The sequence below is a fragment of the Amphiprion ocellaris genome, chromosome 23 (genome assembly GCF_022539595.1).
Source record: "Amphiprion ocellaris isolate individual 3 ecotype Okinawa chromosome 23, ASM2253959v1, whole genome shotgun sequence".
Classification (NCBI taxonomy): Eukaryota; Metazoa; Chordata; class Actinopteri; family Pomacentridae; genus Amphiprion; species Amphiprion ocellaris.
Window position 1 is genome coordinate 2,950,412 of NC_072788.1, and position 22,482 is coordinate 2,972,893.

Genomic DNA, 22,482 nt, shown 5'->3' on the forward strand with positions numbered 1-22,482 from the left:
ATAATGGCCTCTATTTACATCCAGTACAAACAAATAAGGTTAAACTTGACCCTCCTGTTTTCTTCATTTACGGGCACCAAAAAATATTGTTTCCTGTCTGAAAAAAAATCCAAAAATTCAGAAAAAAATTCCCCAAATTTCTGAAAATTTGCAAAACCTTCAGGAAGAAAATTCCAATAATTCCTTAAAAGTTTTATTTAAAAAAAATACCCCAAATTTTGCAAGAAAATTCTTGTAAATATTTTCAAAAAATGAGTAAAAATCTTCCAAAAACATCCTAAAAATATCTAAAGTGATTCCATATTTATCAGTAAAACTTCTAATATTTTCTTTAAGAACATTCACAGAAAAATCAACCAAAATCCAGCTGGATTTTGGTTGATTTTTTTGTGAATGTTCTTAAAGAAACATTTTCAAAATTTCTTTTTTTCCGCCAAAAAATATTCAAAAATTTCCGAAAAATGTTGAAAATGTGGGCATCAGAAGTTTAACTGTGAAAATATATATTTTTTCCCAGATTTTCAAACTTTAAAATGGGTCAATTTTGACCCGCAGGCGACACAAGGGTTAATTTAGAGATCGGTTTTTCCTTCTAAATTCTCCCATTTTCTAAGCATTGTTTATCAAGAGTATATTTTATTAAGTTTAGTTGTATGCAAGTTTTATGAGAGTCAAGTTCAACTGATCGTACTGGACAGTCACAGTATACTCTCTCTGTGTGGTCAAATGGTTTAATTTTGGCTAATTCTTAAATGAGATATGTAGTACAAATTGGTTTTAATAAAATCTCACAACTGTAAGCGCAGACGAGTAGTTCAAAGACCATCGGAAAGTTGAAAATCTGATCATTCTGTCTGTTTTCACAGTTTCTGTCTCTGACAAATGGCATAGTTTAGATTTTTTTAAAAAGACAGTGCTCTTTCAAATCCATCTGATATTCATTAGTTTAGTATTTTTATTAAATATAATAAAACCAAAAAAATGTGAGTGGGACATGACTTGTGGAAACATCATAGTAAATATACCAGCCAAGCTCTTCTTACAGGTAATTCCACTGAGCCTTTGAACTCAGTCTTTATCACTGAATGACCGTTATGTGTTTATTATATATGCCATTATCTGCTTCTTAGATAGCTGTTGTTTGACAAGGGTTTTCAAAAGTTATAGTGTTGATTTCAGTTTAAATTTATGGTTTAAAAGGTAGAAACAGTCTTTCTGAAAATTAAGGAAAATACAACTCTACCAATAAAGCTCCTCCTCCTCCTTCTTTTTCTTCTTCTTCTCCTTCTAGTCCCCCTTGTTCTTCTCCTAAAGTAGAAGAAGGAGAAGAACCTTCTTCTTCTCCTCCTTCTTCTCCTTTTTCCTCTCCGTCTTCTTCTCATTCTTCTTCTCCTCCTCCTTCTTCTTTTTCTCCTCCTTCTCCTCCTTCTTCTTTTTCTCCTCCTTCTTCTCCCTCGGCTTCTTTTTTCTCCTCCTTTTTCTCCTTCTTCTCCTTCTGCTTCTCATTCTTCTCCTATTCCTTCTTTTTCTCCCTCTTCTCCTCCTCCTCCTTCTGAGGAGATAAAGAGGGTTACGAAGGAAGACTTAGATCAGGAGAAAGCATAAAGAAAGGATGAAGGAGAATGAGAGAGTTGAGATCAGGTCCAGGTCCTCCAACATTTACTGTAGTGAGCTGGTTTCCGTCCAGCCATTCCTCCTTTTCTGGCCAGCGTCCATCCCTCCATCCCTCCTTCCCTCGTTGCTATTGGTTACGGCCTCATCTGCCCTTCCAGTGAGAAGCTACAGCTGACAGGGTGTCCTCTGTCTACATGTGTAATGTGGAGGGTGTTCCCTCATGTCTACATGCCATAAAACACACATACACACATCATGACACCACAAAACAGCAGCTTTCTGCCACTGCAGAGTTTTGAATTTATGGCTTCTGCTGCACTGTTTCATTTGAGGGAGGGCTGAGTTTGAGGCAAACAGCTAAATAACACTGATGTACAGTTGCCTTCTTGCTCACTTTAACACACATCCATGCACACAGCTCAGTTTCATGATATCCATTTAGTATAACTCCATTCCACCCCATCTTTTCAGGTTAGTAGATGGAAACTGCCAACATTATGTAAAGAAAAAGACTCAGGTTATCTAGTTTACCATGTCCACAGTAGTGAATAATTCAGATGTTTCTCACATGTTGTATGTTTTGAAGCCGTAATCTGTAGCTTAAAGCCTCCCCTGGAACCCTTAAAGGAGCCTTTCATCGGTCTATGATTTAAAGTCAGGTGGGGATTATTACAGAGTCTGTTAAAACTCTGATGGATCCCGATGAGGGATTTTAACACAGTCTGCTTTGCAGTTTGGAGGCATGGAGGGTTTTAAAAGTTGTACTTTTACATAAGAAGTGGAATTATGTTCCACTACTTTTGCTATAGATTTTCACCACATTGTTTGAAACTTGAGCATTTTTGCTGCCATTTTATTGGGTCTCATTTACATGCTTTGTCAACAAACTGGACAAGATTACTGCTACTGCTGCTCCACGCTGTCTTTTATCTGTGTTTCCTGACCAATAGAAATGTTGTCCCTCAGTCTCCTAAGTCTATTTATGGGCACACCAGATAAAATGAAAATACATATTACATAGCCACATAAACAATGGTGTTACTGGTCATGTTTCTTTCAAAACTGGTCATTCTCAGGCGTTTCCTCTACGGCCACCATGAAAATAAATGTTTGAAAATGACTCAACAACCACAGACGATCCATAAAATCTAAAATTTCCCCTTTGCGATGAGGTTGGCTAATTTTGGCGAGACCCTGAACTTTTTCTTCGACCAACACTTTGGTTTTTGACTAAATATCTTCAACGACATTCCCAGTCATATTGATTTATGTTTCTCCGGGTAATGGATTGATTTTACCATTACTGTGCTGGTCTGATTTTAATCCTGTCTAGAGTGCATATGGAAACATGCTAACACCAACATGGGCCCAGTGTTTGCGAATTGGTTTCCAAAAACACAAAATTAAAGCCACCAGGAGAGCAAGACCCACAACACTGTAACTCTAAGATTGGGACAATGTTGAATTACTTCAATAAAACTCAACTCAAGCACTGAAGTTTGGCATTAATAGCGGATTAGCCCAGAGGACATGCAACAGTTTGCAGTTTTTGCGATCATTCTTGATTAATGTACTTCCTGTCTCCCAAATATTCAATTCCTATACAATAAACTGCATTTGCACTTTGAAAGAAATGGATTTTCATATCAACCGGGAACACTGTGACTTAGCAGGAAAGACTTTTAGTTTGAAGGAGATGTGGGTTGACATCTTGTGTGGGGACCATTATTCTGAAATTACCCTTACTGTTTAGTTAGGTTTGAGGAAATATCAGGCTTTCGTGGACATTTTCACAACAATTACTACTTGCGAGAAGCTTGGTTAAGTTACTTAGATGACCAGATTTGGGTTAATATGCGACCTTTCACAACAACTTTGAACAACATGTCATCGATAATGCATTTTAGTTGCATAGGAAGGTCATTTTTTTGCGAGTCTACAGATGTTTCACATTAGGAGCCCTCCAGGAGTATGAAACATGTAGTTTGAGCAGCTTAACACACGTCAGAAAATGTAAAATGCCTGCAAGTAGTTAGTGAAATCTGCTATTTTTGGCCTTGTCCTTGTAGCATCATTGCAAATGTTAATATTCAAAGTTCTCATTAGCAGGTTCCATCAATTACTTTGAAGACAACTCAAGCAAATGTTAAAGCATCTTCTTTCTCTCATTAATTTATTGGATTTAAGGAAGCTTATTGCAAAGGACATTGGGGATCAATATGTTTCATATCTGAATGTTAATATTTGACTGATTTATGACTCAGAGTAGTGCAGTTTTCGATTCACTGCTTGCAGTATCTTTAATTGAAACTCTCTGGGGTCCCCCTGGGGAGGCTTTTGGATTTCTCTTTTAGCTTTGCCAAGCTGGGCTGCACAGTGGCGTAGTGGTTAGCACTTTCGCCTTGCAGCAAGAAGGTCCCTGGTTCGCGTCCCGGCTTTCCCGGGATCTTTCTGCATGGAGTTTGCATGTTCTCCCTGTGCATGCGTGGGTTTTCTCCGGGTACTCCGGCTTCCTCCCACAGTCCAAAAATATGCTGAGGTTAATTGATTACTCTAAATTGCCCGTAGGTGTGAATGTGTGAGTGATTGTTTGTCTATATATGTAGCCCTGCGACAGACTGGCGACCTGTCCAGGGTGTCCCCTGCCTTCGCCCGAGTCAGCTGGGATAGGCTCCAGCACCCCCCGCGACCCTAGTGAGGAATAAGCGGTGTATAGATAATGGATGGATAATGGATGGCTTTGCCAAGCTATGATGAGTTAAGTTACCAGGGAGACCAGTATTATTAATCCCAGTCATTTGCAAGTCCCTTAACTTTGTGCAGTCCAATTCATGTCAGTTCTTTCTTCAGATATCCATGTTATTGACAACTGTGTGCTTCGTCTTTCTGTCACGATGTGGTTGTGACCTTTATTTTTGCCTTCCAGTACAATAATTAAAGAAAACGATTAATTTTTTTTTAGGTCAGATAGCATTTTGTTCCCTTGAAAAGACTCCTTTTACATGTTTAAACATAAGCTGCTTTTTCTCAGCATTTTTAAACTCAGATTTATGACCCGGACTTGGGATTGGGGTCGATGGTGCATTGCAGAGGCACACATAGAGAGAGTGCTTTGGTGATCCTTCATTGGAATTCCTCTTTCATTGTGTCATCCTTCATCCGTCCCACCAGTACTTCCAGTGGTGATATGGTCACCTGAACCTTTGAAGTAAAGCTTTTTATTACAGTGTGGTTGACTTCAGTGTTGCAGGCTTGTCAGGCATTAACCTGCTATCTGATGACCCAATGAGTTACAACACTGCAGACCTACATATATGTAACATGGGCTGGTGATGATTCCATGGATAGATACTGAGAGTGGTGGCGGATCTAGATAAGGTTCATCTACCTGTTAGCTTCCCAGACAACCATTTCTATACAAAGTTATGTTCCTAAACAACTAAATTGTATTCACAGATATTATTTATAATGTAATTTGAAATAAACATATTGTGACATCCAGTTTGGTGTCCAGTTTGTAGAGTTGCAAAGAGAAAATTAGAAGGACCAGCTGCTGTTGCTACACCTCAGCGATTACTTAGGTATTTACACTATTAGAGTAAATTAAATGCTAATGACCTAAAACTGTTTAACTTCCTCTTGCACTTGTTCTGTGAGCTCCATTTCAATTTGTTGTGTAGGTGTCAGACCTGCAAATTCCATTCATTGCTCTTTTGTTTACTTGCAGTAGGGGTGGGAACCTCTGGGTACCTTGCGATACGATACGATTCACGATACAAGGCTCACAATAACGATTATCTCACGATATGGCGATACAGTGATTATCGATATATTAGGCAGGAAATCAATCAAAGATACTCCACAATACAACTATTAATGACAAAAACAAGGTATTTTTAAATGGAAAAAAAACTGTTTATTTTTTTGCACTTTTACTGACACAATCTGTCAAAAATTAGTGCCTGAACACAATATTTCAGTGTAACATTTCTGTAAACAAATACAAGTGTCTTCTTAACAGTAACACTATTCTATTGCAATATTGTTGTAAACAAATGAGTGTCTTTCTTAAAAGAATCACTATTGTAGTGCAAAATTTCAGCAACAAAGCTATTTGTTCCTTTTTTAAACAGCGACACCATTTCTGTGTAACTGCGATTAAGTGCAAATCTACTGCAAGGCATCTATCTACCTGCACATTTAGAGAGAACATACCACAAAACAAAACTTTATAGCTTAAGCTTACGTTCAAATATCAAAATGATTTATCTTGAGAAATGATGTAGTTCAAAAAGTGCATTTTTAAACATCACAGATTTTAGAACTTAAACACTGAGAATTCTACAAAACTGATCCACTTTCTGGACATGTCCATGTTACACAGGGATGTGCATGTTTTTCCTGAGAAAGAGCAGCTGCTCAGCATGTTCAGGAGTGAACATACTTCTCTGAACACTGATGATGTCGCCAGCGCTTGAATGTAAAATCCGAAATGTACCCACACTTTTGACTTGTAAGCTGCCGGTGCATCTGTCAACTTCTGTTTCTCGCTTGTTGCCGCCATGTTTTCTCCCTTTGAGCGCTCTATGGGTATCTTCTTCGCCTGGCGACTTCCGCCCACTTCACCGCCACTCCCGGGAGGAGCGCCCCTAGCGGACCACCAAGGAATTGCCCAATAAGCAATGAACATTGAAAGAGCCGTTTATAGCGGCCGTATGTTAAATAAAAGTATGGATCCTTGGCGGAAGCATATCGATAATCGATCGGGAGACAAAATATCGCAATATATCGCCATATCGAGGTATTGTCACACTCCTAACTTGCAGCCACATATAAAAGATCATGATTGCATTCTTCTAATTTCTCCTATGCAAATCTTGAAATAACTGAGTGTAGCCTGGGGGTTTTTCAGTTTGCATATGAGGAAACCTTCAACACCGCTGGAATGAGTCCTTGTTGTCACTAACTTGAGTGTTTTATTGTTTATGTTGTAAATGCCTGAACGAAATTGAATAAATTGCCACAGATGCTGATTTGAAGCTCATGAAGCGTGTTTATACCAGATAATTGAGAGACCCTCCACAGCTCTTAGTGTGGCAACACACCGTGATGGAGTGGGAGGATGTGGGGGGCATATTGGAACTGGGCCACTGAGGAGATTCCCTCAGTGGAGTGTAAAAGTACTGCTGTCAGCTCATCTGTAATGCACACAGTGTTACCTGGTTAAAAGCTCATTGACACTGTCATTTGTAAAAGCCTTGTTTTGCACAAAAATAGATTTAGCAGTTTGAAGCAGCAACAGACTGAATGTTCTACTGAACTGAAGGACTTGGTCTGGCCTCAATCAGAAGCTTATACAGTGTATAGCTGAGAAACCTGAACGTTGTGGGACTGGTTAGTGTCATTGGGTTTCTCTTGCTGTTTCATGCCATACAGTAGCATGCACTTGTCATTAAGATGTTTTCAGAGCATGATCTTGATCTTGTATGTGGAGCATGTTTGAGGCCTAATACAACTACCTAGCTGTAGATTGTGAACATAGACAATAGCTATGAGTGTTTGAACTGATCTGAATGAAGCCTGAATCATGATTTTTAATTGCACCTCTTATCTTGTCTAGAGGAAGCATTTGAGAACTCATTTGGGCATTACCATCGCATTAAATGACAGTTTTCACTATAAGTTCAGGTTGTGCATGATATCTAATGGGATCACTGGTAAACAGACAGATTGTATAGGTATCTCCTTACAATGTAAATGCATGGAAGATCTCTGGTGGAGTCATCAGCCTGAAAACCTCCAAAATGGAGCTTTTCAACAGGCAGTTTCTTTTCCTGAAGTTACCCAAGTTGTTTTCGTGCCTTAACTTAACCAAACAGTGACTAAAAACTTAAGTAAACCGAGAGTAGAAATGAAAGTTAAAATGAAATTGAGTTTAGAAAGCAAAACATGCATGGAAAAATGGTCCCAAATGAGACTTGTCTCCTCTGATAAACATAACAAATGTTTTGGGTTTTTTTTTAAATCAAATTTCATGGTAATTGATGCAATAATTGGGAAACATTTCTCTCATAGCCATAAATATTGCTGGCACAAGCAGAAAAGTTAAGATCACCAAAATATGTAGGGTTCATCTTCTGAGAGCAACGAATGTTTCTAGCAAATTTTGTGCCAGTGCATCACATAGAGATATTCCTTTGAATAAATGAAAAGTTGACCTTGTGGTGGCTCCAGGTGAACATTGTGGGGAAATATCAGGCTGGAAACCTCAGTAATGGAGCATTGTAACATGTCAAAACTTACCCAAGTTGTTTTGCTGCTTTACCTGAACCAAACAGTGACTAAAAATGGAAGTAAACTGAGAGTAGAAATGAAAGTTGAAATGAAACTTAGTTTGAAAAGCTAAAAATACAGGCAAAAATGGTCCCAAATGTAACTTGTATCAGCAAGTCTATCAATTTGCGCTTTGTAAGTGGAAACTAGTGGTGCCACCACTGCTAATTGAGGTGTTAATGGAACTACTAAGCCTACTAGAAGGTGGACGAGGCCACCTATTGCAAATATCTATCTACTCACAACATATTGGCTTGAAAATGAGTAACGGCCATTTAATGCGCTTAAAAGCAAGCGCAACAGGTGTTTTAACCAATAGAAGATTCCTACAAGGGAATTACTGAGTTAAAATGAATGGAAAACAGCTTTTTTGAACATCGTGCTACATCAGTTACCATCATCATGGAAAAACACATGGCTATTGGTTGGTTTAAATGTCTGTACCTGCAATGGAAAAGTCTGAGAGTGGGTTAAGATGCTCGATCCAGATGATAATTCACCCAAAGCATCCTTTCAGCTGATGCAGGCCTGAAGCGAATGCATACCTTCCCTCTGTCTGTCTGTTTGGGTCCTTTCCTGTCCTTCTGTTCAAAGTTAATACAGCGTGCAGGATGACAGATTGGGCTGACAGCAGAATGCTACAGTGTGCACAGATCTGCCAGAACCTCTGCAATGTACTCTGCATGAAGGGAACAGGAAGGTTTAAAGGAAAAAAAAGAGGTTGTGAAGATGTTTTATGCTAAATTTAAGTCTATGCAGATATCTGTTTCCCAGCCTACAGCTTCAACACACGGCACAAGCTGAGCTCCTTCTTTTTGCATTGTTGCTGTTCTTTGTTGTTTGGCTCATGCTGCTGCCTTTTTCCGTATTTGTTCCCATGCCCTGCCACGACTCACTTCTCTAGAAAACATTGCAGAAAGTTTCTGTGAGATTTTTGCAAAGCTAAATCCAGATTGTCATCGATCAGACAGGAAAAGCAGTCGAGTCATTGTTTTTCACTCAGTGTTTTTTACAATAAGAGCGTCCTTGTCCAAAAATCTGCATAAATTCCTCTGACAAATTCCAAAAGTGGCATTTTTATTGTCATGTTTGGCATTTTGATCTCAGTCGATGTCATCATGCAGCTGTAAATTACATTGTGGCTTCGTTATTTTGGCTCGGCTGGAAGCAACAGCGATCTGTTTTGGTCCCGCTTTTGGATTTGTTGTAGACTCCACTTGGCAGCTCTGGCGCTGGATGATTTGCAATGCAGATCTTGTGTCGTTTTCTCTCGCACACAGACGCTGCTCACATGGTGCAGTCCATCATGCACGCTGTTCCTACCATTTACGAAGCGCTTCCTTCTCTTTGTGTTCCAGTGATTATCCGTCGCAGCTTCAGATGACAGCGACAGAAAGAATAGATGATGTGAGAGCGAGAAGGGGGGCGGTGTCAGGGATGAAATGAGGCCATGCTCAATGCTCAGTCCCTCTGGCGTGTCTCTGCTCGCTGGCAATCAGCACAGTTTTTATACACTCCTCTGGTACATCCTGTCTGTTATTTTTGGTAGCTTTTTAATAACCTCCTCTATGGGCTCCTGCTGGTGTGAGTTGACAGGTTGGACACCATTCACCTGCCATGTCAAAGCTGTGAATGCAGCTCAGGCTGTGTCTGGCCTCTATCAGGGCTCAAGAGACAGTCTTTGTTTGGAGGCCAATCCTTAACCCTCAGAAGCTGATATATTGCGGTCAGAAGGGTAGAAGAACTACAAATCTACCACCCCGATATATACAATAGGTGGCTTTCAAAGCAAGTGCAATATAATGTGTGGCCTCGTAATCGGCACCTTCAACCTTTTAATTTCCATTGTGGTGGAGGATCCAGCAGCATTGAACACAATGGTACCTCCAAGTGCACCAAAACAATGAGAAATAGTAGCTACTGGGCAAAACTCCAGTTCCATGAACATGTCAGAGATAAAACAATGAAGGTTTGTTTTGCAAGCCTGTATGGTGAAATTCATGTTGGAAATGTGATGTTAGAAAAAAGACTGCTACTCAGCAAGCGGTAGAAAAAAATGATGCTGGTTGTCGTCCATGAGTTTCACCAATTGGCATTTCTACTTTCCAAGCTTATAGTCTCACAGAGTAAGTTTTTTTTTTTTAGGTCCAGTAGGTACCTTTTTCTCCTCCAAAAACGTCCCCAAAATAGGTTCTAGAGGGGCAGTTCTTGTGGTCGGAATACAAACAATATCATAAACCAAGGTTCAAATAATGCATCGGATGGTGTTAAGTTAGTGGTGGGAGTCATCATCCAAAATAATTTGAAGCTATCCTCTAGGAAACATAACAAAGGTTGTTTGTGTCCAATTTTTGCCCAAACTGTTCCCTCATAGCTACAAATATTGCTGTTATTAGCAGAGAAGTCAGGATCACCAAAATCTGTAGAGTTCATCCTCTGAGACCAACGGATGTTTGTATCAAATTTTGTGCCAGTGCATCATATAGAGATTATACTTTGGATATGTAAAATCTTGTGGTAGCTCTAAGTGAAAATTGTAGGAATCACCAAAGCCCTCTGAAAACCATGAGTACCTGTACCCAACTTCAAAGCAGTCCACAAGTCACATAATCCTCTAAACAAGAGGCATTTCTGTAAAAAATGTTGCAGTCCATCCAAGATTTGTTGAGATATTTAGGTCTGTACCAAAGTTTTGGAAAAATCAGTGGAACCTCCCCACAAAATGGGTGACAAAAACTGGTAATATTTTGGAAGATCAACCTTAAGAGCAGTTATAACAATGATTGCATAATATTTCCCCCTCAGGTCATCTGGTTCAGTTGTGTTCTGAATGCCTGGCTCGATGCCTAATGATTCTGCCTGATTACCTCCCCATTGTGGAAGTGGCCATTGTTTTTTGGGGGGCCCAGAGTATGGAAAAAGTCCAACATCATTACCATTAACCTCAGGTGACCCTGCGGCGGCTGAGTGACGAATTGCCTCATTGTTTCTCCACACTGTACATACAGTGTTCAGTCACATCATGCAACCATTTGTGTGCTTTGGCCGGCAAAATTGTTTGAGAATCATGAGGTACAATTAGCGAGTCAAGTCACGCCACATAATGTGCTGTCTGAAGCCTTTCTGTTGCATCATTACAAAAGCATTTGCAGAAAAGAAACATTTAAAGACAGACATCACTATCCATCATTTTTCTTCTAAAAAAACTGAATAGCAGTCATTTCAGTTCACATTATTTTGTCCACCCCCTCCATGTTCAGTGTGTCAACTCTGGACTTGCCTCGGTGGGTATAAGGCCAGTTCGATCCCAAAGGCTAAGTGTTTCCGCTCCCTGAGTATCGATTAGATATCAGTTCAGATCAATAGGGAGAGTTAAAGCCAGTGTCCAAATACCAACAAACACAAAGCAGCTCAATATGACGTCACCTTGAACGTAAATCAGATGTCCAGACACGCACTGGTAGGACTGTACTGGAGAGACTAGTGTACTGACTGCAGAGCAAGTAAGCCACTTCCTTTCATCATACTGAAGTATCCTTTATTTTCAAATGGAAATAAGTGTCTACGAGTGTGTCAAAATCCAGCGAAATTCGCTGGATTTTGGTTGATTTTTATGTGAATGTTCTTAAAGAAAATATTAGAAGTTTTACTGATATATATGGAATCACTGTAGATATTTTTGGGATTTTTTGGGGGAAGATTTTTGCTCATTTTTTGAAAATATTTACAAGAATTTTCTTGCCAAATTTGGGGGATTTTTTTTTTTTTTAAATTAAAATTTTAAGGGAAACTTTTAATGAATTATTGGAATTTTCTTCCTAATGGTTTTGCAAATTTTCAGAAATTTGGGAAATTTTTTTTTCAGATTTTTGGGATTTTTTTCAGACAAGGAAACAATATTTTTTTGGTGCCCGTAAATGAAGACAACAGGAGGGTTAATATCCACTGTCCCGTCCAAATAAAATTAAAATAAATAAATAACCAAATTTTTAATCAGAATTAATTTAGCCTTTTAGTCATAGAAATCTGATCAGTAATGATGACATTATTGATTCGTGCAGCTTTAATCTGTCATCATACTCTGGATAAGACACTGACAAATAAAGTTTACAAGTAAATAAATACAAAATACTGTAAATCAAACAAAATTCAAACATATTAAGCACTTCTCTTGGTCATCACTGAGCTGTCACTGTGGAGTTTGCTGTGGACTGGGAGGACTGGGACACGCCCAGTGACAGATTACTGAGAAGAGGTGTCATTCTCTTTGAGCTCCACATGCTTCTATTTATAACAGATAGCTGCAATAACTCAGAGAGAGGGAGGGAGAGAGAGAGGGAGGGAGGGAGGGCGAGCTGCATAGAGAGTCATATGACCTCCAGCTCATTCCAGAGATAGTGACGGACAGAGCGTTCACTCTGCTCCCATCTGTTATTACACCGGAGTGTGCAGAGGATGTGTCGCAACGCTGTCAGAGGACTCTGAGAAAGATTTCTGGGATATTGTCTGTAATTATTACCTAGCCAAGGACATAACAATATATATATATATATATATATATATATCACACCTGGGAGAACGACTGAGAGACGATGCCAGAGGAGAAAGGTAACGCTGACCTTTAATAACCTTTCATGAGCTGTGTGTTTCTTGTTCACCTGCTGGGAGAGAAGAGAGTTCAGCGCTAGTCATTTTCTGATCTTTTAATACCCATTTATGTCTTAGATTGCTCTTTAACAGCCACCGCTCAGGAAAATCAGTCAACAGCTCCGTGTGACATGAGTGCACTTTGGCTGTTTCTGTGACTTTACCTACAGCTGAACAGGCCTCCTGTTATGTAATCCCAGTTAGAAGCTTTGGGTTCTTTCTGTTTGAATGACAACAAGCCTGTGGTAGCGAGCTGAATGCTTATGCTGCAGGTTGATATGCCGCCTGCCTGCCTGCCTGCCTGCCTGCACCATCCCTGGCAACAACACTGTTGTCTTGGTCCCCTGCCTGCATCTCCAACACTGGGAGCTCGGCCATTTGGGCAGCTTACAAAGGGGTGAGGGCCAGTTGCTAAGAAGAAATCACTATGATATGCCTATAGCTGTTTGCAGCGTCTCTGGTAGTGCACAACGAGGTGACCTTTCAGTGTTTTATCATCTTTTGATTGTCTCTGCATTGGCTCTAAAGTTTCTCTAAATGCTCCCATAATGTCTCTATGATGGCATATCATAACAAACAAGCTTTTAAAGGACATTTTTGTAAGTAATTGAGCTTTATTGTAGCAGAACAGATAAGATTGGGGATTAAAAAAATAAAAAATAGTCCCACATCAACAGTATTAACAGAGAAATATACTTGTAGCTATCAAAAAGTAGAACTTCTCATTCAGTTAAATGGTCCTTTAGAATGTTTTTAACATTACATATTATTGAAATTTGATAGCAAATGAAATTGAAATCAGAACTTCTTCCAAAAGTAAGGAAAGATTGTAAAAACTGCTCTGGCATTAGTTTTAAAGCATTTCACAACGTCTTCCCTAAAACATAGGCCAGCATTGCATACATTTCTGTGATAAACATTTATATTAGAATAGAGACAGCAAACTCTTCAAAATAAAGGTGCGATGCATTATATAAGGTAATGCATATATATATATATATATATATATATATATATATATATATATATATGTCCTATATTCATCATATAATAGATTTAAAACGTGATTTAGATGTTTCACGTTGCAATTTCTATTTGAAACTGATTATTTGTTCAGCCTCAGCAGCCTTTAGCATCGTAGCATCAGTATATCGGCTCCTTATTGTTAGTTTGTTGAGTTCAATGTTATTATGTGCAGTAATCTTCTTACATTATTCAGCTTTCCATTGCAGGAACTTGGGGCAGCTTTGAGTATTTACTGATGTCATGATTTCAGCTGCTTTCTTATAATCACTACATCATGACCCGTTAAATGTCCCCAACTCCAAAGAATGAGGCCAGTTCATCCAAAACTTGCTAAAGTTGCTTCAGAGTTGAGATTAGTTTTACTCAGTTTTACTTGGTTGCCATTTCTCTGCTGATCCCTTCCTTTTAATTTATGCTTAGTAAACTAAAGAAACACTTAAACAGAAGAAGAAGATTATTGAGGGTTGCAGTCATTAAAACAAGTTCATTGAGTTTGATTTTAACTTGATATGTTGTTAGATTGTGTACATGTTTAAAGCTGGTCATGTTTTAAAATACTTTTATTTGATCCCTAACTGTGAATGTATTTAAGCAGAAACACAAAATAGAAATATGCGAGTACTGTACTTGAGTAAATGTACTTTCCACCGCCGACCTCTAGCCAGCATGGCTGTAAAAAGAAGCCTCATAAACACACCGTAAATATTTCCTCCTCTTGTTTTGAAGCGCCTTGTTAAAGCCGATCCAGTGTTAGACCTGTTCTGACTATATGTCGTGCTCTGTGATGACACTCGTTAAAGTCTGGTGGCGAGGACACGCTGGCAACACACCCACACGTTTCTACACACAAACACACACACGCTGTACAATGAGTGAGAAACACAACGAGCACATTGACGTATATAGTGTTCTAATTTAATGAGAATTCCACATGTTGTTCTGCACGTATACATGAATGCTTTTACAGGTATTTAAGCTAAACACTGCCTCAATAGCCACACACACACACACACACACACACACACACACACCACTGGAGTGTCAGTCCCAGCCAAGGACAGCGTATCCTGGGTGTGTGATGTAATGGCTGGCGTGTTGTCAGCAGTCGCAACGACGCCGTCACTTTTCCAGACCTGCCAGTAAACAAACCGTGTGTTTACTAGTCCTACCGGTGATGATATTTCAGATTAAGATCACACAGGGATGGGGTTATTCTCATTTTTGTTGCCATCAACACTGAAGGCTGAATTTGACTGTAGTTTGGAGCAAATCTTGTTCAAAAAGTAGAAAAAGTTGCATTTTTTGGGGACTATTTTCACCCGTGGATGAATACATGTAATGTGAGAGTGAGTATTTGGGGCAGCAGGACAGAGTTTGTGGAACGTGGCTCACTGATGCATTTTTAATGGTTTTTGGACAACAGTGAAGCTCTGAGGCACGGATACATCAGGGTTTGGATGCACATGCAGCAGTGATGCATTCAACTTGGGCCTTTTTATTGGATTTGTTGGTAAAAAATAAACACAAAACGTCATGATTTAGCTGAAATGTCTGTTTTTAGAAAGTTTTCCCTCTGCCATCACTTCTCCTGTTTTGTGTTTTCCTGTGAAATGTGATATTTGGGAGAGATTTAATGCTAGTTGAGATCAATGAGAAATATTGGATGTCAGCAGATGAGCAGGACTGATGTGAAAAGAAATATTTTTACCGCATTTTTTTGGCCACTTGAGGTCAAAAACCCAATACTTACCTATTCCCATCTTGAGTTATTGTACAACAAAGCGTCAACATTGACTTGAAGTTGTGTTTTTGTGTTCTTTTAGCTCTGTTTTGGTCTCCACCAGCTCCTGAGAGAAATATCTGTCCTAACTTGGTCTCTATACTTGTTTTTTAATGAAAAGAACTATCTTCAGTGGCTGGATAGCTGGTTGATGAAAGGAAAACATTAAAGCTGCTGATCATAAATGCAACACAATGAGCCGAATGTTCCTAAACACCTCAACCCTTCACTGCTTAATGAAATATGGCAAATATGGCTTTTATTTTACATTCATTTCCCACTAAATCTCAAGAATTATGTAACAATCTGCAATTGGGGCCGCTCTGTGCTCACTTGCTGACTCTATGATGTACCTTTCTGCAGTTCAAGGTGCAGAAACGTCCTGTGGATGCTGATAATCTGCTGCGTGTTTGAATGCGACTGCAGCTGTACTGCCTTCTGAAACCTGCTTGGCATTTGCCCGGTGTTTTTGCACCAGCTCCGCTCAAACCGCTGACACACTAGTTTTCCACAGAGAGCCTCTATTCATGAGTCATGCTGTTTCTCACTGGGGCTGAAATACAGTAAACGGCCGGCAAAACAAACCCAATCTCCTCTTTGATTCCTGCCCACACTGGCCTTTGTGTTCCTCCCCAATCAGCCCTCCTGGTGATGAACTGTTTATTAGATCAGCATTCTTCACGTACATTGACAATGCGCTCGCCGTGTGCATGTTTCCTGTGATTTTCTGCTGCGTCACTCCAGTCATATGAAGCCTTCTATTATTATTTCACCTCCACAGGCTGCCGATGGAAGCAGTGAGATGACTTTCTTTATTTAGTTTCTCCTATTTTCATCTTAGTGACTCTTTCATCTCTGCTGATATGTCCCACTTAAACCAGGCATGATGCCTGGATCACACCCAAACAGCATGGCATGGTGGAAGTAGGAAACTAAAGCAAAAAAAGCAACAAAAACAGTGTTTTTCTTTAAAAATAATATGCTTGACGTCGTGTTTTATAAGCTCTTTGCCTAAGACAAGGCATTTTCATTGAGTTTAATTTAGTTTTCAATCAGCTTGTGCAGCAATCTGAGTTTAAATAACACAGAATGTTAAATTTTTGCAACTTACAAGGTAAATTTGAATGTTTATCTTGCAACCTGACATTTTTTTTAAAGCTCCTTTGGGTGTTGACAGGTTGTCAAAATATTGCCGTCATAGAAACAAAACCCTCGTGCTCCATCCGAGTGCTTTTCTGCCAAAGAAGACTGCTCTGACACACAGCCTAACACACTGCTTGTATGGGTTATCAGGTCTGGGACTGATCATTTCATTCGTTCTGGAGCATGTCTGCGAGGAATTGATCCCATTTAGCCTCGATGCTTTATTCAGCCTCAGGCATCAGGGTTCACACTAGAGGTGTTTGAGGTCAGGGCTAAGTGAAACTGTGACCACAAAGCTGCTTCTTTATGGAACTTTCCTTGTGCACAAGGGCATGTTGAAACAGAACGGGGCCGTAACTTTATGCTATAATTAGCCAAGACCCAGAACGTGACATAACATATGTGCATCTTATGTATCTATAGTGTTGGATCCTATTTAATTGGACCTTGCACTGTGTTGTCCTGAGACAAATGCATGGAAGTGTTCCAGCAGAGCCAGCTGCAGTAACACGTGGGATCATATCTGTAGGCTGGGTGTCATCCACGTGGAGCAACTATTCACTGAGTCATCTGTCAGACGAATGGCAGGAATCATATGTTTTCACACAAAGGCCGGATTCATTAGAAAGCACACCAGTTGCCTCTTCCAGCTTCCCTCAGGGCTACTATTAAGGGTAATGACAGATTTCATAATGTTCCGGTGGCTATTTTAGGTACTATTATATAAATAGTATCACTAGCATAGCAGTAGTTAGCTTCAAACATGCCCCTGTTTATGTGACGTGCCATTGTCTCTATAAGGACTGAACTAACATCTGCCAAAAGGGTGGAAGGTCAGCTGTCTTGACCTCAGGGTAGGAGGTGAAATGGTGTACGGGTCAGGTTGAAGGTGTGACTGCACAGGTGGATGTTAGCGCTTCGACTGGAGCACAAAAACATGCAACTCGTAATTTCTAGTCTAAATTTATTCCTGGTCGTTTTCCACGTTTTCGCCGTCGTGACTGTACTCAGTGAACTTGGACTATAGGGTCTCCTCATGTCTTTTTCTTGGCTTCTAGCGAGGATGAGATAATGGAGTGAGTTTTCTGTTAGGGTGACAGACAGGAAACGCTTAGGCAGTGAAGTCATGCCCATACCAAGGCGAAGCCAGGTGTGAGCAGCCTCTTAAAAACCTGTCACATGGTGTTAATCATATTAAGTCCCGAAGAGGATGTGAATGCAACTAATGAAGTTGTGTCAAATTTTATTTAACAGGTCTTTAAAATGTTGCAAATTCTCAGACTGTTGTATTGCTGGGCTAAGAGCATGCATTCAAGCACGAAAGCACCACTTTGGTAATAAATCACACAAATTATAGTAGTCTATAGAGAGGAAGTTGTGGTTTCATTAGATTTCAGGCAATATCGGTGCAAACGTAGGCGATGTTGGATTCATATAGTCAATTTTCTCTTAAGTAACACCTTAACCCTCCTGTTGTCCTCATTTACGGGAACCAAAAAATATTGTTTCCTTGTCTGAAAAAAATCCAAAAATTCAGCAAAAAAATTCCACAAATTTCGGAAAATTTGCAAAACCTTCAGGAAGAAAATTCCAATAAATCCTTAAAAGTTTCCCTTAAAATTTTAATTTAAAAAAAAAAAAAATCCCCCAAATTTGGCAAGAAAATTCTTGTAAATATTTTCAAAAAATGAGTAAAAATCTTCCAAACAAAGCCTAAAAATATCTAAAGCGATTCCATATATATCAGTAAAACTTCTAATATTTTCTTTAAAAACATTCACAAAAAAATCAACCAAAATCCAGCGAATTTTGTTGGATTTTGGTTGATTTTTATATTTTTTGACATTTTTTTTTCCACCAAAAAATGTTCAAAGATTTCCCAAAAAAGTTGAAAATGTGGACATCAGAAGTTTCACTGTGAAAACATACTTTTTTCCCACATTTTCAAACTTTAAACCAGGTCAATTTTGATCCGCAGGACGACACGAGGGTTAAAAGAAGCTATGGATGTTAACCAGTCTGTCCTGAAGTAGCAGGTACAGCAACATTTCATATACTTCTTAGTTTTTGCTTCAATAATTGTCAAAGAACATGACTTTAGAATCCCTAAAATGACTTGTACAACTAAATTATGACAGCAAATAAATGATGGTAAAAACTTAAATATGAACTTATGTCATTTTCTGTCAACATAATGGGGAAATGTTTAGCAAATTTAGCAAGTTGCAAACATGCTAACTGGTACTAAATGCATCATTTAAATGTTCATTGATGTTTGTTTTTTCACCAAAATATCCGATCTTGCAATACATTGTCGACTAATAGTAACTACAGCATCATCAAACTTTTACTGGTTATTTTCTGCTTCTAAAAGCACTTGACAGTTGTGTTCTTTGTCCACCCATCATCCACCCTAAGCACCTCCATGCAAACTCCAAAGCAGTCCAGAAATGTGGCTTTTTGTTTGTTGAAAAATAGATTTCTCATGATCATAGTCCAGCCAATGATTCTGTTGCTCCTATATGTACTTGGGAGAACAATTGAGTTGTAAAGTAATATCAAATCTAGGACATAGGGTTGGTGAGGGCACTAAGTAAAATTTGTGAAAGTCAAATTGCAACTCTCTAAGTACATTAACTTTTGTCAGCAATTTAATCACAGTAAAGAAACGTGAACATTTCAGACAATTTCCTCTTTGCTCGTGTCAGAAGCCATTTTTAAGAGGTTCTTTATGTCAACACAAACAAATTTACAAGTCTATGAAAATATTTTTGAAACTCTGTTAAAACAGGTAAAAGTGGCATCTAGTTTATTTGTATTTGCCAGCATTTTGTTCATATGATAAATGATGTAGAACCACCATCCCAACCAAAGAACTCATTAGGAACCCTGTGTATTATTAGTATTTCCTAACCTCCCCATGAAAGTAAAACATCATTTAATTGTTTTGGAATATGTTCACATCTTTACTCATAACAAAATGAGCGTCCCCAAGGTCAGCAGCTCGGCGACCACGAACTACTCCTGCTGTGGTAATGTGAGCATTTTGATCCCCTGCCCACCCCTGCTGCCTCTGCAGATGGTTCACACCAGGAATGCTGCAGAGCACCATGGGATCCCCGTGAGTTGAGGGAACACTATTTTTAGGAGGTGCCGGAGCATGGCTCCTTGAAAAGGCATTAGAGATATAGATGCTTGTGTTTTCCACTGCGCAGTGGCATGCGGTTTCATATCATACATATGTGTATCTTAAAAGCTTTTTCATGTTGCACCATTAACAAAGTTGTTGGAAGAGTTACTGTCAAGTTTAGACGGTCCACTGTAAAACTTGGGAGCTTCTCAATTTCAGTTCAAAGCAAAGTCTTGAATGCAAACTTCCTTTAAAAAAGAGAAATTAGAAGTGATTGGGTAAGTGTGAGTCTCGCTTCATAAGGCATCACAGAGGGTTGCTAAATGTGTAGCTAATGCTGATATTTGGGCAGTTGTATGGTATACATGTGCAGATGGTTAGCTGCCGTTGGTCACTGTTTGTTCCCAGAAGCTTCCAGTGGTGTGACTGCACACAGTACAGACATGTAGTGTTGCATTGCTCAGATATCTGCCTGCCTGGCTGCGACCTTTGGGACAACGGCATCAGTAGTAGCAGTCAGCCAGAACAGACGCCAGAGAGGCTGATTGATGATATGGACAACTGGCCTCCTGGAGAAGACAGGACGTTGGCAGCAGTAGATGGCTGGGAGGAGGGGAGGACTCTATATGCTGCCACACTCAGCACAGTCACTCTCTGTCTTCCATCGCAGAAAGGAAGCTCATTGCTTTCTTACATCACCCATGTCCAAATGAATTAACTCCACTCATTACTTTTGTTCCTTTCTCCTTAACTTTTGACCTCATTACTAATAAGTGCTTACAGGGACAGAAATGCATTGGTGCAAAACACGTCTCCAATATGTAGCAGGTTTGACTTTAATTTGACTACATTTGGGGACTTGAAGCAACGTATTACCAAGTGATTCAAGTGCATTCTGGGAGACACATTTCAACTTTGTTGTATAGCAGAAAAAATTGTATCATCTTCTTCGAAATATGCTCGTAAAAAAATGGCAAAAAAGATAGATTGTCACCCTGGTTACTTGGTATTTTTCAAATGCCTGAACCACAAAGATGCAATCATTGCTCTGTCAAGAACACTAACAAGGGCACAAAAAAGCAATAATTCAAAATAGATTGAACAGGCCACTAATTTTGTCAGCTTACTGACTCCCCACTGACAGATTGTTGGAGCTTTATCAAAGACCACTACAACTATCTTGGTTCCCGGCAGCCTGAATGTCTGCAGCAAGTTGCTGGATTCTACATCTGGCCCGAAAGATCATCTCCTGTCTCTTCATCATGCACGCCCTCCTCTTCTATTTGCTGTTTGAAGAGGAAGTAATGACACTGGATCCCCCCCAACAGGTGCAAGGGTTCAGCAACGTACGCCAGGTCAGATCAGGAGGCTTCCCCTGCGACTACCAATCCCTGCTGCCTACCCGCCTCCCAGCCCGTCCTCGGTTTTGGACTGTTGTCTTTTCCAGATGGTTGCAATCATTTTGGTCTTAGACCTTTTTTACGAGGACTCAAGACTTTCCCCTCCTAAATTCTTCTCTTTATTGGCCGCCGTGCCCACATCTAGGCTCAGCATGGGTAGCTTCAATATATCCCAACCTCCGACAGACAACAGAATCTAAGCAAGATCGCCCAAATTTCCTATTCTCGCCTTGATTCAGTTTTGAAGTCAGCACATTTTCAAGTCAGAGATCGCATTGTAATCTAGACATATAGACTGAATGGAAGTAGCTCTTTGGGCTTTTAGCATGATCCAAAGAAAACTCCATGAACTGTTTCCTTTCTCTATATTTTCATTATATTACTGACCTCAAGAATGTCCAGTATCACCAAGGTACAATTTTTCACTTTCTATTTGAGTAAAAGTCTGATTTGGACATTATACTTTTGAAAACTCTGGCATGGGGCCTAACTCAATAAAACAATGGCAGGTTATCATACTAAAGAGATCAGGTTGGGGAGGCTGTGTTTGTCTTGGACATACAAACACACTACAAATCTCACCATGGGTGAGCGGACCTCGTAAAAGTTGCTGAAGAATGTGTTGCTGTAAGGCTGTGCAGTGGCTGTTTTCACTCCCCTGTCAAGTATCCTCTTGTAAAGCAGGCTGCAAACACCGGTTTGGATGTACAGGGAAGAAATAGAACAAGAGGCCCGAAACAAAACTATTTTACTTGCTATCAAATATAGTAATGTGCATCCCATGTCCTTGAGTCATCTTCTAGTGGGCCTATTTTTATGATTGAAAGTCTGAATTACATTTGAGGGTGTTTTTTTGTTTGAGAGTGTCTCTTTGTCAGCACCAGGCATAAACAGTGTCCAGAAAAGCCTTTTTGGTTTTGAAAATGAATTTGCATGTTTACAATTTAGCACTGTTGCAAGGAATTGTTGTGTTCCAACCTCTGAGAACATTTACACTTAAAGTTATCCCTTAGCTTTTTGCATCTTTGCATAATTCTACATAGCATAACTACAAACAATAAGTGGAAACAGCTTGCAAAAGTCCATTTAACCCTCCTGTTGTCCTCATTTATGGGCACCAAAAATTACTGTTTCCTTGTCTGAAAAAAATCCAAAAATTCAGAAAAAAAAATTCCCCAAATTTCTGAAAATTTGCAAAACCTTCAGGAAGAAAATTCCAATAATTTCTTAAAAGTTTCCCTAAACAGTTTTATATTTAAAATTTCCCCGAAATTTGGCAAGAAAATTCTTGTAAATATTTTTAAAAAATGAGTAAAAATCTTCCAAAAAAATCCTAAAAATATCTAAAATGATTCCATATATATCAGTAAAACTTTTAATATTTTCTTAAGAACATTCACATAAAAATC

The 22,482-nt window shown here is 39.3% G+C and overlaps 1 protein-coding gene across 15 annotated transcripts in view; it reads left to right on the forward strand.

The window, feature by feature from the left end:
* Positions 1 to 22,482, forward strand: part of ablim2 (actin binding LIM protein family, member 2) — a 107,913-nt gene that overhangs the window by 12,815 nt on the left and 72,616 nt on the right. For 4 of the 15 annotated variants that reach the window (XR_008600550.1, XR_008600556.1, XR_008600544.1 and 1 more), the window contains exon 1: positions 12,360 to 12,555. The exons of 1 other annotated variant lie outside the window; for it this stretch is intronic. Coding sequence is in view for 1 of the 14 variants with exons in the window: in XM_055007617.1 (XP_054863592.1) it covers positions 12,540 to 12,555 (16 nt within the window). In the remaining 13 variants the exon portion in view is untranslated. Of the gene's footprint in view, positions 1 to 12,354; positions 12,556 to 22,482 lie in introns of those variants that run through there. 10 more of the 15 variants (XR_008600541.1, XR_008600549.1, XR_008600553.1 and 7 more) reach the window with 4 other exon arrangements.